General features: G+C 45.8%; 3 protein-coding genes across 3 annotated transcripts; all 3 read left to right on the plus strand.

Moving 5' to 3' along the window:
* Positions 1-6,092: 6,092 nt before the first annotated feature.
* LOC128275146 (ejaculatory bulb-specific protein 3-like) lies at positions 6,093-10,482 on the plus strand. The gene is made up of 3 exons (XM_053013551.1): positions 6,093-6,234; positions 9,023-9,236; positions 9,583-10,482. The coding sequence occupies exons 2-3, from the start codon at positions 9,050-9,052 to the stop codon at positions 9,765-9,767; spliced, it is 372 nt and encodes a 123-aa protein (XP_052869511.1). The 5' UTR covers positions 6,093-6,234; positions 9,023-9,049; the 3' UTR covers positions 9,768-10,482.
* Positions 10,483-11,060: 578 nt separating this feature from the next.
* Positions 11,061-13,954, plus strand: LOC128275145 (chitinase-like protein Idgf4). Its single transcript, XM_053013550.1, has 3 exons — positions 11,061-11,257; positions 12,551-13,274; positions 13,361-13,954. Exons 1-3 carry the CDS (start codon positions 11,140-11,142, stop codon positions 13,833-13,835), a joined length of 1,317 nt encoding a protein of 438 aa, XP_052869510.1. The 5' UTR covers positions 11,061-11,139; the 3' UTR covers positions 13,836-13,954.
* An 825-nt stretch (positions 13,955-14,779) lies between these two features.
* Positions 14,780-15,411, plus strand: LOC128270827 (chitinase-like protein Idgf4). Its single transcript, XM_053008249.1, has 2 exons — positions 14,780-15,006; positions 15,245-15,411. Exons 1-2 carry the CDS (start codon positions 14,874-14,876, stop codon positions 15,409-15,411), a joined length of 300 nt encoding a protein of 99 aa, XP_052864209.1. The 5' UTR covers positions 14,780-14,873.
* The last annotated feature ends 779 nt before the right edge of the window (positions 15,412-16,190 follow it).

The following is a 16,190-nucleotide window of genomic DNA, read 5'->3' on the forward strand; positions in this document are numbered from 1 at the left end:
TACGAGTACGCCCTAGGCTAGCTGAGGGTCCGCGGGAATGTCCTTTTTGCCGCTGTTTTCGGGGGTTGACATACTTTAGTCTGACTTCTTTCGGTATTTGCTGCATCCCTGCATCTGGCTGACGAGTGAACAATTTGAAAGGGACAGCAAACAGTACGAGCTACAACAATTACGCATTCAGGGGGAGCTTTTAGGTCCATGGAATATGCATGTATTTTATCATTATTAATCAATAAATATATTACCAAATTATAATACAATTTTTTGTCTTAATTACTTTAAGTAATGTGCGTTCTCGGTTACTTCTGAAAGAATCGAAAAACTTAATGTATAATTCAATAAAAAAAACTTCCGATAATCAAATTTCGGAATACGTACGATCGAATGGCAGCAATACTGAAATGGGATTTGAACGTCATAAGAGCTTATTCCTGCCACAACGATGGACGAAAGCGACAAAAAAACCCATCATGTACCGAACGGCGAACATGGCGGCAACAAATTGAAGCGTAGGCAATCAAATTGTAGAGAGTTTCTTACATTTTATTCGCTCGTACGAAATTGCTTTCGTCGGAACTTTTTCTGCATGCTCGGCGCTTTGCTTTGCGACCTGAAAGGTGATGGTGAAAATATTTCATATTTCCGTTTTCGGCTCGTCCGTTCTGGGACTGGTGTCCCATGGGCGTAAAAGTCGATCCCTGGTCCCGGAGAGCAACGACAAACCTACAAAGGATCTACCAGCAACGCGAGAAATCAAATAAAACCGTAAGTGCCCGTCGCCACTATCGGGCCCCGGAAGCGGAAGAGTGCAATCTTGCCACCATTAAAGCGTTCGTTCAGCGCGTTCGTTGAGGCTTTCACTCTCCGGGGGCTGAGCTGGGCAGCTGCCTCAGTCGTTGGAAATATGTTCATTTTTGCCAGCGCTGGCACACGTGTGTCGACTGATTTACTGGCGTCTTGCCGCTCATGTGGCCACTTTAATAGCGTCGGAAGCCTAATAACCTTCTGCCCAATGTCGGTAGCGAGTACCTGGAGGAGTGTGCCGTAAAGATCCAAGGGGAAAAAATCAGATTATCAAACAAGGTTGCTAGGCATCACGTCCGGTAACGCCATACATCATGGCCGGTAATATCCCTCCAGAGTAGAGGGAGCCGAGCGTAATAATACTTCTCAGTAACTTTCCACTCCAGTTCTCGACAAGGACGATGGGGGTGAACGTCCATTATTGTTCGACTTTTATGCAGCATCCCAACGAATCAACGGTTTCGCAAAATGATTTCAAAAATGATTCAACGCGTACCGTGTACGCACATTGCCTAGCGTTAGGCGCGGCCGATTTTCGTTGTTAGATTGTATTCTAAAAATACGAATGGAAAACCGTTTGTTCCGCGACGACGATGGACATTTCCTTTTGGACCACCGATTCTAGTTGAAATCCTACAATTTCGCGTTCGAACAGACGTGAGAAACGACACGTGGTACGCTGTCCGTGCGAAGAATTCCATCAGCCGGCAAAGGATTTGCATAATATCTGCTTTCTGTGAGCACGCCTTTCCGTGCTTTCAACGCTCGTACGCCGTCGCTCTAAATTCGACATTTGACGATCGTCGGTGTGGGCTAGCAATATGGACTGCGAAGAGCTGTGAAAGCCCCTACCAGGCAACCGAATTTAGCAGTTGCCAGAACCATCGCATTTATTGTGACATGATAGAGCCGGCCGGTCCAACAGGATCGTAGAGAACCGGGACGAAAGAAAAGAAATCTATTCGATTGCAAATCGTGCCATCGGTGACATTTTGACGGCTGTAGGGAAAAACGGTGTGTGTGTGGGATCGAGAAGGATGTTCCAGTCGAACGTCTGTGGTAAATCTAGCCCTTCAGCAATGCCGCGGCTCTCGGAAGATGTAACTTTTTGCTGGATGAACAGATTGGTGATTAGATAACGCTGATTGGGTGCCTTTGCGAACGAACCGAAGTGAAGTTGTACTTTTTGTCACTAGTAATGTGCGGAGTGGAAGAAGTTTCCGAACGATTTTCAAGTACATATGTGTGTGAGTGATTCTACCCACCCGCGCCAGTTCTCGATTTGAATCATCTCAGTGCGGTTGAAACCACATGAATCAGTGTTCGAATCGCGTGCTATCGTACCGTCGATGAGTTCGCATACTCATCGTTAGCAAAATAGTTCGCCGGGGTGTGTTGTGCACCGCATTTAATGAGCACCCTTCGTCGTCTTCGTCGTTGTCGGGTACACGTGGAAAGTGCTGGGAAAATGGAGATTGCATTCTTCCGATTGAACAGTACGCAATGCAAATGCCATTCTAGTGACTTCGGGGTTTTCCAAATGTCGCTTTTTGTATTCAGTGTCGGTGCCTCAGGAGAGTCACGTTCAGGATATTCACATGGAGCAATGATAAAAATTGTTCGTATGAACTTACTAGGGTGATCATTAAGTTTTGACGTTCGATACCAGAGGGCGCTGCTACGAGCCTAATTTTTTTTTTGCTATATTGGTACACTCTTCATATGAACGTATGTGAAGTTTCATCTCAATCGGTCACTTACTTTTTTTTTCACAAGCCATTTAGTATCGACGTGTCACAGTATTTTTTACAATGGAAAAAATCAAGTATCGTGCAGTGTTTTCATTTTTACTTTTAAAAGGTTTAAAAGCAAAGGAAAATAATGAACCAATACTGAAAGTGTATAAAGACTTTTCACCTTTAATTGGGGGGGTTAAAAGGGGTTTTTCTGAGTTTAAACATGGTCGTAGTAGCCTTTAAGACGAACCATGTCAAAAACGTGAAAAAAGGCACAACACCTCAAATCGTAGAAAAAATACAGGATATCGTTTTCGAAAATCATCGAACCACTGAAAGAGATTTAATAGAAGGCCTAGCCATCTCATTCAGCAGTAAAACCAATATTTTGACTGAAGTTTTGGGTTCGAGAATGCTGTTTGCAAAATGGGTGCCGCATTAGCTAAAAATGGAACAATGCACCAGGTCACAAGAGCATTTTTAAAATGGCGAAAATCCATGAATTAAAGTTCAAATTGTTAGAGTACCCACTCTATTCATTAGATTTGGCCCCTAGTGACTTCCATCAATTTATAGACGTAAAAAAATTATGCATGAAAAGCGTTTTCCACCAAATGATGACGTCATAACAGTGGAAAAAATTATTTTGACATGTCGATACTAAATGACTTGTAAAAAAAACTAAGTGACCGATTGAAATGAAACTTCACATACGTTCATTTGAAAAGTGTACCAAAATAACAAAAAAAAATCAGACTCGTAGCAACGCCCTCTGGTATCGAACGTCAAAACTTAATGATCACCCTAGTATATCGAGTCATTCCGGTGCGGTTGTTGCTTTCAACCATCAGCAACTGATGAGTGCGTATTGATTGCCACTAACCAGATTTTGGAGTTTCCCCGAGAACGACACATTTTGCAGACAAAGCCCATCGAACGGGTATCGCGCTTCATGCGTTCTGTGACCACACGGAGTGCGTGTGGTCCGTAGACAGTTTTCGGTTTTTCCAGATCTTTCCAAATCAACCGGCCTAGATGGGACAACCTTCGTCATCGCAAGACCCACAGAGAAAGAGTTGTTATACAACCCGGGCGCACGTCGGTAAACTGCACGCCCAGAAACCACAACAAAATCGGCGTCAAAAAAAAAGGCCACGAAGGTGAACGTGTGCAACACGCATCAACACAAACCAAACGTGCACTCGCGAGGTACACACGATGACACCAGTGACGAAACAACATTTTGCCGACAACTTCTTCCGAACCCAGACCGGAACAATTTCCACGGCACAGTAAAAAGCGCCGCCGGCGTTTTTGTGGCGAGAAACTCCAGAAGTTAGTCTAATCTGCCCCGAGCGGTGCTGATGACACATGATGGTACTAATAATAAGTATGGCGGCCCACCCCCGCCGACATCACAGTCAGCGGAAGTGGCGGAACCCAGTAGCGGCCCTCCGGGGGTGACAAAAAAGAATCAAGTGTCAAAGCTGTCAGTTCAAACGGTGATAAGCGAAGTGAATTTAGCTCGCACCTCCTCGTCACCCAGAAGTGTGCCAAAGTGGTCGTTGTTGTAGGCAAAAAAAACAATAAAAAAGGCCCACGCACCGTACACAGCCGGAAAAGAGACAATGACAATCGCACACAAGATTCCGCCCATCTTGAAACGATCAGATTACGGGCAAAAGTCGTTGAAAAGTGATTTATTTTACACAAACGCACACACACACGCAGCGATTCCACGGGGCGGCCTTGCGAAATATTTTCAGACAGACAATGGCAACGGTGCCGGAAGAGGAAAACAGAGATAAGTAGGAAAGAAACACTGTCTCACCGGGGCGACCGCCAGGACGAATTTGATTGTTGAAGCCTAATTTGATTTGGGTGAAACATGGCAAAACTTTTGATCGTGCCTTATCTTCTATCGCGCGCCGGATGGTAGGCTGCTGACATTGAAGGACCTCAAACGCTGCTCCTCAAGGGTACCGGTGATGGGGCGAGGACGGCACATTTCGTGCCGCTGTCGGGTAGGTCATGAACTTGGCGAATTCGTTAAACAGATTTAAGTCGATGCTGCTCGAAACTTAGAAACTCAGTCAAAATGTTCGCTTAGTTAGGCCCGCGAGGGCTTTTTGGCAAGTGCCTTGCCACACAGTTGGCTCGTTTTGACGCTGTAACTTATGCTTTCTGGACAATTAATTATGGGCAATGGACGGACGGTTGAAGAGCCATTGTTTGATGTTTTACTCGAGTGACTCTTCGGCACTGCGACGCAAGTCTGGGCTGTGCGTACGCACGTTTACGATCCTGGTGACCTTGTAAGGTATAGCTTTGGTTTTGATTGTGCTTCGAGCGAATCCGTACCATAAACCGCCATCCGTGTGCCCGGCTGCCCGAAGGGCTGTCTGGCGTTACTCCTTAACGAGCTGGGCGATCGGAAGTGCTCGGAGGTGGCCCCGTCGCCCGAACTGTCATCGAACCGTGATGGCGTATTGCTGCTAATGAGCGGCAGGCTCCGAGAGGCAGTAATGATTTTATCATCTCTATTGCACCGGCCCGCTGCGAGCCGCGAGCTTCGAGCGGACCTGTTGGAAGGGCCGCCGTGACGCCATGTAAGAAATGAGGTTAAGCCGGTGTGTGGCAAACTAGGGAAACAAGTTCTACAAATTAAGAACACGGCGACGGACTTTCGGAAAGGTGACTCGTATGTTAACGGACCATTTAAAAAGGATTTACGACTACCAGCTCATTCTACCAGCCTCCGCCGTTTCTAGTGACCATCCCAAGCAGCGGCGAAGGAAGTGACACGAGCCAATGCAGTCCAATCTCCATAGGAGATGAAAGCGACACGGTATAGGAAATTCTACGACAACCTCCACCGGTGCCAAACCAGTTTCCGATGGATCAAAATTCTCGCTCTGTGCCGGGTGGCTCAGGATTGCGTACACCCTGGCAGTACCGGGGCTATTACGTTTGGTATGTTTCGTCAGTTGCACTCGGCGCATTCGAAAACCTGTTGGTGACGCATCGCTTCTTTGTGCATCGAGCCCAAATCTAACCTCTTTCGGTGTCCCGTCACGTAAATCTCGGTAGGACGTCCCGTGTCGGGGTTCTCGACTCGCGCTCGACTCACAAAGACGTTGGAGCCATTGTAACGGACAATGCGTTTGTTCGTTAAAAACTGGCTTTTCCTACCAAACGGTGGTTTGGTATTCCGCTACCATTCCAGTTCGGGAGATAACGGAATCAAACTCCCGTGCCCTGTTCGGCCGCTAATGTCGTTTACCTCTTCAAAAAAAAAAACCAGGCGTCTACCGAGCCCTTAAGTTGGTTGTACCGCGTGGTTGAACCGCCACACACACCTCCGTTACCTGTGCGCCGTGGCTCATCGTTTATGTTGAAATGTGTTACCTTTGGGTGAACCATTTCCCCGATGCATCCCCGATGGCCAGTGCGTCGAGCCCGCACTAGGGCCAGGCGTGTGCGAGTTCGTACCCTGCTACGGCGCTACTACCCCGTTCGGTGGTGGTGGAAAGTATAAAAACGAGGGTACTGTCCGGCGGTAGCGCTTAGTAGTGACCGATAGAGTGTTCCGTACGGAGCTGGGCCCCACCGTAAGCGCAAGAAACTTGTGTCGCGTGTTTTCGACGAAAGTGAAACCGGAGAAGCGTAGCATCGTCAGGTAGCGAGCCGCAAGGTGAGAGCGAAAGCGTGGCGCACCCAGCAAGACGCATCATTTCGTGGTGCTGGAAAACCATTTTCTATTGGTCAACCGCCTGCGTCCTGCTGGCCGGTTTGCTCGGTGATATAATAATGCATTAATACGGCATTTCATAAGACAGCGCAAACGCCGCGTTCGTAGACATATTTGTGAAATTAAGGCGCCCGTAAGGCGCGGCCGCACAGGCTGCGGCACTAATACGATTCCGCAGCGCCGGCAGGCATAAACGCAACTTTGTACAATCATCAAGGTAACGTTATGTGCGCCGGGTCAGTGCGTTGTCGCGGTCGCGCCAAAGGTGGACCACTTAAGGTTATGTAATTGCCACGATTGCCACCGTTTTTCGCAGAACACTTGCATATGGCGCCGGACGCCGACCAGGGACGTCGCCACAAAACCGCGACACTAAATCAGGCCAAAACGATCAAACGCGTGGTGTGTGGTTTGGGCTAGCAGGTGGCAAGCGGTGGTGTCATGTTTCGTGATTGCTTGAGCTATTGCTATTGGTGAAGCAAACCTGTATGTGGCCACAGAGCCAGACGGACAGGGTAAGAGAGGAAGGTTGATAGAAGGTAACGACCGAAACCAGAGCCATAGAGAGCCTTGGCAAAATCTTGAGCCGAGCCTCAGCATCGAGTCCACCAAGAATATGATGTTGCGATCCTTGATCGTTTCCATTTGGGACTACCAAAGGCTCCTCGACTTCTGGAGAAATCACTTTTGACAGCAATGAGGGAAGCAGTAACAATTGAGGTTATTTAACAAACAATTTCTACACCTCACGAAGACGGTTGTGACGCCGGCACAAACAAACCTCCATCGAATGGCCTCCATTGGTGTGCGATGTGCTAACAGTTTCCGCGAATCAGGTCAACGAAAGTGAAAGAAAATGTTGGCCAAGTTCATGTCATGGCCATCATTGCCGAGATGCCCCTTACGTAAAGTTGTGTTGTGTGTTTTGTAAAGTTTTTTTTTAATCTTTGCTTGCGAAGGCAAACGTTGGCAGAAAGTGATTGAAAAGCTTCATCAATAAGCGATGTTAGACGAAGATCGAAATGGAAAGATAATATTTTTTTAAACAAAAAACAAGGCTGTATAACCAATAGCAAAGAGATAATACGTTTCTAGTCGAGTAAAACGATACACCCGTGAGGTATATAAGTATGGGCCAAAGGTCAAAAAGGTCTAAAAGGCTTGAATAAATTAACTCTGTTCTAACTGAATCTACGTACTGGCTGATCTTGCCATCTCAAGGAAGTATTTGCTGATGTGGATGCCTTGAATCCACAATGCTGTTTACCGAATCACATGCCTTAACCTCCTTCAGCAAGCGCACACACATGCCAAGCAGTAAGTTGATACCCATTAGCCGCCCTTGAACAACGGCACGATAATGATGGGCTTCTCGAATTTTCACATAGACCTGTGGCTGAATTATGAAGTGTTATTTTTTTCGATTAATTGGCGGTCGAGTCGCAGTTTGTAGGTTGTCGATTGTTATTAGCATACAGCGCGTGATGCGCATTGACCGATTGACCATTTCTGTAAAGATTCCCTTTCGACTTCAAGAGGGCTATCCAAGGTTCCCCTAGGCGAGTTAGTCGATAGACTACTAATTCACAGGTGCTCCAGAAGAGGGAGACAGACTCAAACGATCGTCTTCCACTCGTACAGCGTTCGATACGATAGATATGATTTTAGATGTTTAGATCGTTTTGGTGATTACATATGCTTCAAAATTTCTCGTCAATGGTTACGTTTGGTAGAAATTTTACACACATACTTGTAGGGTATCTACAGCGAAATCAAACTTCATGATCAAATTTCATTGTTTACGATATTTTCCTTTGTGGTACTGGTTAGATACACAAGGACTTAAAACCATCTTCTGGAGATGAAGAGCGCACCAGTGTTGGCCGTAAGGAATGAATAATAATTCGATTGCCCAAAGAAGATGTCAACGTCATTTGACGTAATTTTATGCAGAATATTTCGTTCATGAGATGGCAGTGTTCAATTCGGTTTGCGTTCTTTCGAATCATTCCCGGTCTAATATCGGTAATGGAATTATCATTATGAGAGCATCTGTTACCGATTAAATTGAACAGCTGCAGAGCAACGATCGGCGGAGGACGTGAAAATATCAAATCAAGCTTAATTCAATTCAAGTTCGGTCAGTATTAATCCATTTACTGATGTAATCTAGGAAAAATAGCGCGATCAAACAGCACTCCCTCAGGTGTCCATTAGAAAAGCGGTTCTGTCGTGATAACTTCGTAATTACACTTCCAATAGCTCTTGCAACTTTGCTTGCTTAAAGAAGAAAACAGCGAGGGTGATTGCGCTGTAAATGGGGTTCAAGATGGACTTCTATCCTTCGAACTTTTCGCATCGACGCCTCCGAACAACGAGTCATTAATGCTATCCGTAGCCGGTCAGCTGTATAATAACGTGGCCAGAATCATGATGAGCGTTGTTTCATAGTTTTATTATGACTCGTTGTTAGCGTTGCTAACTCTTTATTGCTTTGTGGCACAAATACAGATGATGATTTTTATTGAAAATGGATTGATATAGTGGCTGTTGCTGAAACAATGGGTAACAGAGGTTATACGTTTTTCTAAAGTTTTACAAATAGATCTTATAAGATTTTATAAAGATTAACTTTTACAAGTTAAGAAAATACCAATACTTTCGTTTAATTCATGTCACTAACTTACAATGTTTAAAAAAACGTAACATCTCTTGTTTTATATTTCAACAGCGTGAAACCAAGCGGAAATCATTCAAAATGAAAAACATTACGTTGGTCGCCGTTTTGGGAATGATGGTGGTGTTGGCCACTGCCCAGAAGTATACAGACAAGTTCGACAACATCGACGTCGACCGGGTGCTGTCCAATGACCGAATTCTCAGCAACTACCTCAAGTGTCTGCTCGACAAAGGACCTTGCACGCAGGAAGGTCGGGAACTGAAGAGTAAGTATAAGAGCGACAGTGGATAGCACGATGATCACTCTTAATTTTGATAGAAAAAAAAGAAAACGGATTCCACTACGTTGTATTTTCTGATTTTTGTTTGTAATTCTCATCTACTGAATCATGCTTGTTTTGTCAAACTTGGCTTGCTGCTTGAAATACTTGGCTGCAATCCACACCTGGATGAGGAAAAAGTTCATTACACAACAGCTTCTCTAGGAAACGATAGCAAATGAATAGATTAAATCATGGGGAACTGTGAAAAGGACTTCAACAGGTTCCTGGTTCCATAAAAACTTTGCCCAGCGTTAATAATTACCATTCGTCATGTTTGCTTGTTTTGCAGAGACGCTTCCCGATGCACTGAAGACCAACTGCGAGAAGTGCAGTGAAAAGCAGAGAACCAGCTCCCGCAAGGTTATCGCCCATCTCGAGGATCGCAAACCCCAGGAGTGGAAAAAACTGCTCGACAAGTACGACCCGGAAGGCATCTACAAAAGCAAGTTCGAAAAGCTCAACAAACGATCCTAGGGTGCGCTCGCGGCGAGATAGAGCCCTCGTCATGTTTTTCCGGCCTGATGAATTTCGTTCTCATAGCTATAAAAACGGTTAGTGGTGAACGGTGAGGAAGAGCGGGATTGTATGTATTATGATGAATGTGATAAATCCGCGTGGGTAGTCACTTGTCTGCCAAGGTGGAAAGGAGCATCGGAGATAGACAAACAGAACATAAGATAAAACTTAAGCCACAGAAAAGGATAAAAAACCAAAAACAGAAATCGCAAAAAGGCTCACAGCCAGAGCCGAGTATGGCCGGCAAATTTCTACGTCCTTCAGTGGCCGACGCATTTATCATACAAAATTGGTCGTATTTTTTCATCTCGAACCGATCCATGTTATACTCAATTTCAATCAATGTGCTACATTTTCGAGGCAACACGAAGCAGGCAAATGAACCATAATGATATGCCATAATTTATTTGATTTTCTACATCAGAATTGAAAATAAAATTGTTTTATAACCACTGATAAGACGCATTTTTCAAGCATGTAACACAAAATCCGCGCACAAGGTAAGACACAACGTGATAATGAAATTCAATTCAGCAAACCCCGCAAAATTTGTGGCGAATAAAATCGAAACAAAATTAAAAGAAAGTTTGAAACAGTGCGTTTGCCTCTCCGTTGGAGTGTTGGAGACAACAACATCATTAAATGATGGAGAAGTTTGTGAGCATAGAAATTGAAGCTCTCAAAGTGTTCTCATTGCAGGCCATTTTTATCTATCGTTCATTCTTCTTATTTGCAATAAACTTTCCATCTGATGCAGGATTCTGATCCAGTTTCTTATAATGAGATCTGAAGAAAGTTGGAACTTTGTCAAAACTCCATTCATTTGCGTTCAATAAAGACAAGTTAACAGAATTCGACAAAGAGCGTTTGGCAGTTGTAGCCGGATAAGTAAGTAAGTAACAGAATTCGACATGACAAAAATATATAAAACGAGTATAATGTTTTTTATCATATAGCATAGAATGCAGATGCTTTTTGTTGCTTCATGAGTGATCGACTGATAGACTGATCGTGTTGGGTGCGGCGAAAGCTTTAAAGAAAACTGAGCTATGAAATGCTCAAAAGCTCCCTCACTTGTGAAAGCTCACAGGTGATCGCGTGTAAAAGCTTACAGGCTGTGAGTGAGTGATTTACTGAGTGCCCGGTCCGGTCGCCCGCCATCAAATCACGGCGGCGCCGGATTCCGCGGGCATATTATAAAAAGGTTCTGCTCAACCGAGCGGTCAGTTTGCTTTCCTCGGTTGGCAGCTGCTCGTAGTGATCAGCTTTCGCCAGTGCGCCAGTGTTTGGTAGGTGCGAGTGCAAGGACATCGGTCAAAAAGGTGTCACAATGTGGTGGAAAAAGTTAGGTGTTGCTGTCCTGCTGGTGGTGGCCAGCAGTCAGTATGTGCAGTCGCAGCAAGCGAAGGTTCTCTGCTACTACGATGCGGCCAACTTCCTGATCGAAGGTAAGTCACGGCCAGGGCCATGATAACGTTCGAGACGTTGATCTGCCGGTTGATGGCGGCGTACCTCCTGAAGGTGATGTCATTTGTGCCGTCGACCTAGACCGATTTATCGCTTGGTTGGTGCGAATGCGAATGGTTGTGGCTCGAATTGGTAATTTCGTTTCCCACCAGAGCTGTCGTGCGGTTTTCAATTGTTTCGTTTTTGTTTCAACCGAATGAGCGAAGGTGCTTTGGGTGAGTGAGGTCGTGAATGAGGCGGTGTTGCCGGTTAGCTGACTAATCTTTCCCTAAACGACACTCGGAGGTTGTAGCCGATTAAAGGCGATTTGTTTGAGACCTGCTGATGAGACTTAGGCACCACTTGATAAGAAAATGGATGAGAATGAGGAAGCTGCATTCCTCGGAAGAAATTGAAGGTGGTTCATTTTCTATAGAGACACAGGGACCAATTAAAGTGCATCTATTTTTATGTAAATTGTTTCGCCTGCCGGCATCGGCCGTTTGACGACATAATAGCTACACTTATTTTATTACGAAACGTTTTGCGTAGCAAATGGTGCACGGATAGTGAAGAGCTCGTAACGCACACTGTTCTACGTTTAAACCCTTGAGTTATAATTACAGACTCATTATTCTCACTTTAATATTTTGCATTGCCATGAACCGGAAAGGAACATTCAAGAACATTCTGGCGTCATAGCGCAAAAGATGCTATGTTGTGTGCTATGTTAATTAACACCTTCGACTTCATAGTGTGTTGTAGAGGTTTCGATATTCTGCGGGACAGCGGCGCTCGTTGGATTTCGAACGCTACTGAAACACTCCCATCAGCAATACAAACAAAAAATTTTACGGTTGACTTATTTTGTGGTCGCACACGATTACGTAAGCGGATTAGTAATCCCAAATGATTGCGGCGATAGCAGCGAACAGGGAAAAGAGGATGGCAAACATTTTCTTAATATTGTGTATTATGGCTCCCGTTATCGTTTACAAACGTTTGGTAATATTGGTGCAACCGAACCGATGTGTCAAAGCGACGAGAAGGCCGTAGCTCAACCGAAGGTACACTTTCACCTCACAATTATCACTTCAGCCACCAGATGCCCGATAACCTTGTTCGAGTTTGGCTAGTTTGGACCAGCTGCCCCCAAAGGTTCAGAAGGTCCCGGAGATAAGCCGATTGTGCGCTTTTGTGTCGGAGAATGCAAAGCAGAAGAAGTGGTTGAATTGTAGCAAGCGCAAAGAAAGAGCGATGAATATATTGTATAATTTCTATTCTAACTCCCCAAGGCTTGGGTAAAGTTCCGCTTGCCGACATCGACACCGCTCTCCCGTTCTGCACCCATTTGGTGTACGGTTACGCTGCGATCGACGTGGAAACAAACAAAGCGGTCAGCCGTCAGCCGAATCTGGATTTGGACACCGGCAAGGGCAATTATCGCGCGGTGACACAGCTGAAGAATAAGTACCCATCGCTGAAGGTGTTGTTCGGGCTCGGTGGATACAAGTTTTCGGAGCCATCCATCAAGTACTTGACCCTGCTGGAATCGGGTGCGGCCCGGATCACCTTCATCAACTCGGTGTACTCGCTGCTGAAGACCTACGGCTTCGATGGCGTCGATCTCGCTTGGCAGTTCCCGCAGAACAAACCGAAGAAGGTCCGTGGTAAGGTTAGCAGTGTGTGGCACGGCTTCAAGAAGGTCTTCTCGGGCGACAGTGTGCTGGACGAGAAGGCGGACGAACACCGCGAAGAGTTTACGGCCTTGTTGCGCGAGCTGAAGAACGCCTTCCGCGCCGACGGGTATCAGCTGGGCATCACGGTGTTGCCGCACGTCAACTCGTCGATCTTCATCGATATACCGGCGGTGATCAATTATCTTGACTTTGTGAACATTGCTGCGTACGATCAGCAAACGCCTACCCGTAATCCGAAGGAGGCCGATTTTACGGCCCCTCTGCACGAGCTGACAGATCGCGTTTTTGGCAACAACGTTGATGGATTGGTGCGCCATTGGTAAGTATTTAGTTGGGCTTTGGGATGCTGCTCGTAGAACGTATGTGTCGTATGTGTCTAATCGATGTATTTTTTTGTTCAACTAGGCTCAACAACAACGCACCTGCCTCGAAGCTAATCGTTACAATCCCAACGTTCGGCCATGGCTGGAAGATGACGGAAGAGTCAGGAATCACGGGAGTACCTCCGCTAGTAGCCGACGGTCCATCCAGTCCCGGCAAGCAGCTGCAAAGCGAGGGTTTCTACAGCTGGTCGGAAGTTTGCGCGATGCTGCCGAATCCTGGTAATACCGCCCTGAAAGGCGCTGACGCTCCGTTGCGCAAGGTTGGCGACCCGACGAAACGCTTCGGTTCGTACGCCTTCCGGCTACCGGATAAGGATGGGGAGCACGGCATGTGGGTCTCGTACGAAGATCCGGATACGGCCGCCAACAAAGCGGGCTACGTAAAGACCAAGGCTCTCGGCGGTATCGCCATCAACGATCTGGCATACGACGACGTCCGAGGCAGCTGCGCAGGCGAAAAGTTCCCCATTCTACGTGCGGCCAAGTACCGGCTATAGAGAGTTAATGGCGCAAAACTAAACGGCACCGGGAACGATTGTGCAAACGATTGGAACGTGTATGGCATTTGTTAATGTATTTTGAATAAAACTTAAAACGTTGATCGCCTTTTTTGTTACGTGATGTGGACTTTTTCTTTCCGTTATCAATCATTCCGAGAATACCGTGACTGTCTTTCTGGTTGCCGGGGAATTCCCAAGAAAATCGGGGATATTTTAACGGAACGGAACGTGATTTCATTCGGCCGTGTTTACATTCAGTAAGATCGGGTCAATTTTGATGTTGTTGTTGTCGCGGGTTGTTTCATAGCGGTTTAAATAACGATTTCGTCGGATTATCAAAGCTGCTTGAAGTCGGTCACAATTGAAACAACCAAAGAGTTACGGTCCCTCTACTATTATTCACTCAGTGCAATCAAGTGAAACAAATGGAAGAAACCCAAGACCGATGATCCAATAAATGAACAATCAAGTTTATCATGATGATTTTCGGTGAGTTGAGAGCCAACCGGTGAACTTGTTTGGTAGCGATCGCTCCGGGCACACTTCGGCCAGCCGTAGGTTGCTGAAAACTTGTCCGGCGTCTTGCTCGGGCAACACCATAACTCATCTCGGGGCCAAACAAGACGAGATCTTAACGGAATCGAAAACAAACACAGATTGACAGAATGAAGTATAGAACCGGTCCGCGATAAAGTGACCTCGTAAAGCCGGGCATACTATTTTGGCGATGGTTTTGACTGTTGATTGCCACATCTTCTCGGCTCCGGCAAACGATCATTTGCATCTATCCTTGGGAGTGAGTAACCGGTGAGTGAGCGCCTCTCGCTTGACTTGGTGATCGTTTGAGTGACTCTCGTCGTAATCAGATCGGATGCTGCGTGTGAGCCGGTTATAAGAACAGATTTGTGTTGACCGTTTGCAGTAGTTCTTTGTGCCTCGTGGAAGGAGCTAGAATCTCATTCGATCAAGCCTTATTCAATACAGTTTCTGGCAGTATAGCGGAGCGTCGTGCTACAAAACTTAATCTTAGCTACTATGTGGTCGACGAGGCTTCGGGTCCTAGCACTGCTGCTGCTTGGATTACTAGGCGTGTGTGTTAGTGCCCAAAATGCGACAACTGGACCGAAGGTTCTGTGCTACTATGCAGGCGGCAACACCATCAAGGAAGGTAAGAAGGTCTTCGTTAGTTTCCTTGTTGCAATCATCCAGCTGCCGTTGATTGATGACCACCACATAGCTGGCAACGGTGTAGGTTGTAATCAGCCATGAAAAGAGGCCGCTCCCGCTCGGCTTACCTTATCAATCTAGAATGTAGAGCTGTTTTGTAAATTAAGATGATAATGAGGGGCAAGCAGTGAAAAGATGTGCATCTGCTTAATAGCGTCCGTCTGTTCTCTCTATTGCAGGCCTAGCAAAAGTGACCGTGTCCGACATTGAGCTGGCCCTGCCCTTCTGTACCCATTTGATTTATGGCTACGCCGGTGTTGACGCTGCAACGTATCGCACGCGCCCTAATATTGGTAGCCTTGACTTGGACGAAGGCCAAGGACAGTACCGCTACTACATATTGTGAACAGGAAGTGTGCTTTCGTGTAATAGATAGTGTGCTCAGTGAAACTCTCTGTTCTCAATGAAAGGATGGATTTAGAAAACTTTATTCCACCACCAGCAGTGCATTGATAGAAACCAATGAACTATTTCATCGCCCGCATGTCACTTCGCTGTTTGGAATCCATTGAACACCGGAATCGTAACACCGGAACCGTATCCAATATCCTATGGCCAACAAATGCTCACATTGTTGAACGGGAGCTATGACTTGTTGCAGATTGGCATAGTCTAAAGCACATCACAACTAGTACAAATTCTGCCGGTTTCAAAAGACTATTGTTGGAAAGTTAATTCAAATTTGTAGAGAATATTTTCAAACACAACTTTACAGCTTCCCGAGTTCGACAAATCAGTTTATGCCAGAAGGCAAAGTTGTTACATCGTCGCCGTGGGATTAAAATGCCAATCAGTAGTCAACACCAAGTGCTGCTCTGTACCGTATACTTTGCTTGTGTGATATTTCCTACATGTTGCGAAAGCTTACATCGCTGCTCCAGAGTGTTAATCTTATTCTTCAACGATACGAAATAACAACATTTTTCGTGTTGAATTCAATACGCAATCACCATTGGTCGCCTACAGATTGCTCTCGGTCGTTACCGAGCAAGTTAAGCATGTCAGTTGCTAGTCACTGGTCGTTCGTTGGCCGTTTCGTTTGACCAGCCGTAACCAAAATTGTGAACAAAATTTGAACTACGTGAGGAGAATAAAATTTACTTGACGGATGTTCAAAACTCTCGT

Source organism: Anopheles cruzii, chromosome 3 (assembly GCF_943734635.1).
Source record: "Anopheles cruzii chromosome 3, idAnoCruzAS_RS32_06, whole genome shotgun sequence".
NCBI lineage: Eukaryota > Metazoa > Arthropoda > Insecta > Diptera > Culicidae > Anopheles > Anopheles cruzii.

Bases quoted from the DNA above. Each gene is read 5' to 3' on its own strand.
- LOC128275145 (XM_053013550.1), top strand. From the start codon at position 11,140: ATGTGGTGGAAAAAGTTAGGTGTTGCTGTCCTGCTGGTGGTGGCCAGC. The intron at 11,258-12,550 runs GTAAGTCACGGC...TAACTCCCCAAG, and splicing joins GGCCAACTTCCTGATCGAAG to GCTTGGGTAAAGTTCCGCTT. The intron at 13,275-13,360 runs GTAAGTATTTAG...TTGTTCAACTAG, and splicing joins GATGGATTGGTGCGCCATTG to GCTCAACAACAACGCACCTG.
- LOC128270827 (XM_053008249.1), top strand. From the start codon at position 14,874: ATGTGGTCGACGAGGCTTCGGGTCCTAGCACTGCTGCTGCTTGGATTA. The intron at 15,007-15,244 runs GTAAGAAGGTCT...TCTCTATTGCAG, and splicing joins CGGCAACACCATCAAGGAAG to GCCTAGCAAAAGTGACCGTG.
- LOC128275146 (XM_053013551.1), top strand. From the start codon at position 9,050: ATGAAAAACATTACGTTGGTCGCCGTTTTGGGAATGATGGTGGTGTTG. The intron at 9,237-9,582 runs GTAAGTATAAGA...CTTGTTTTGCAG, and splicing joins GGAAGGTCGGGAACTGAAGA to AGACGCTTCCCGATGCACTG.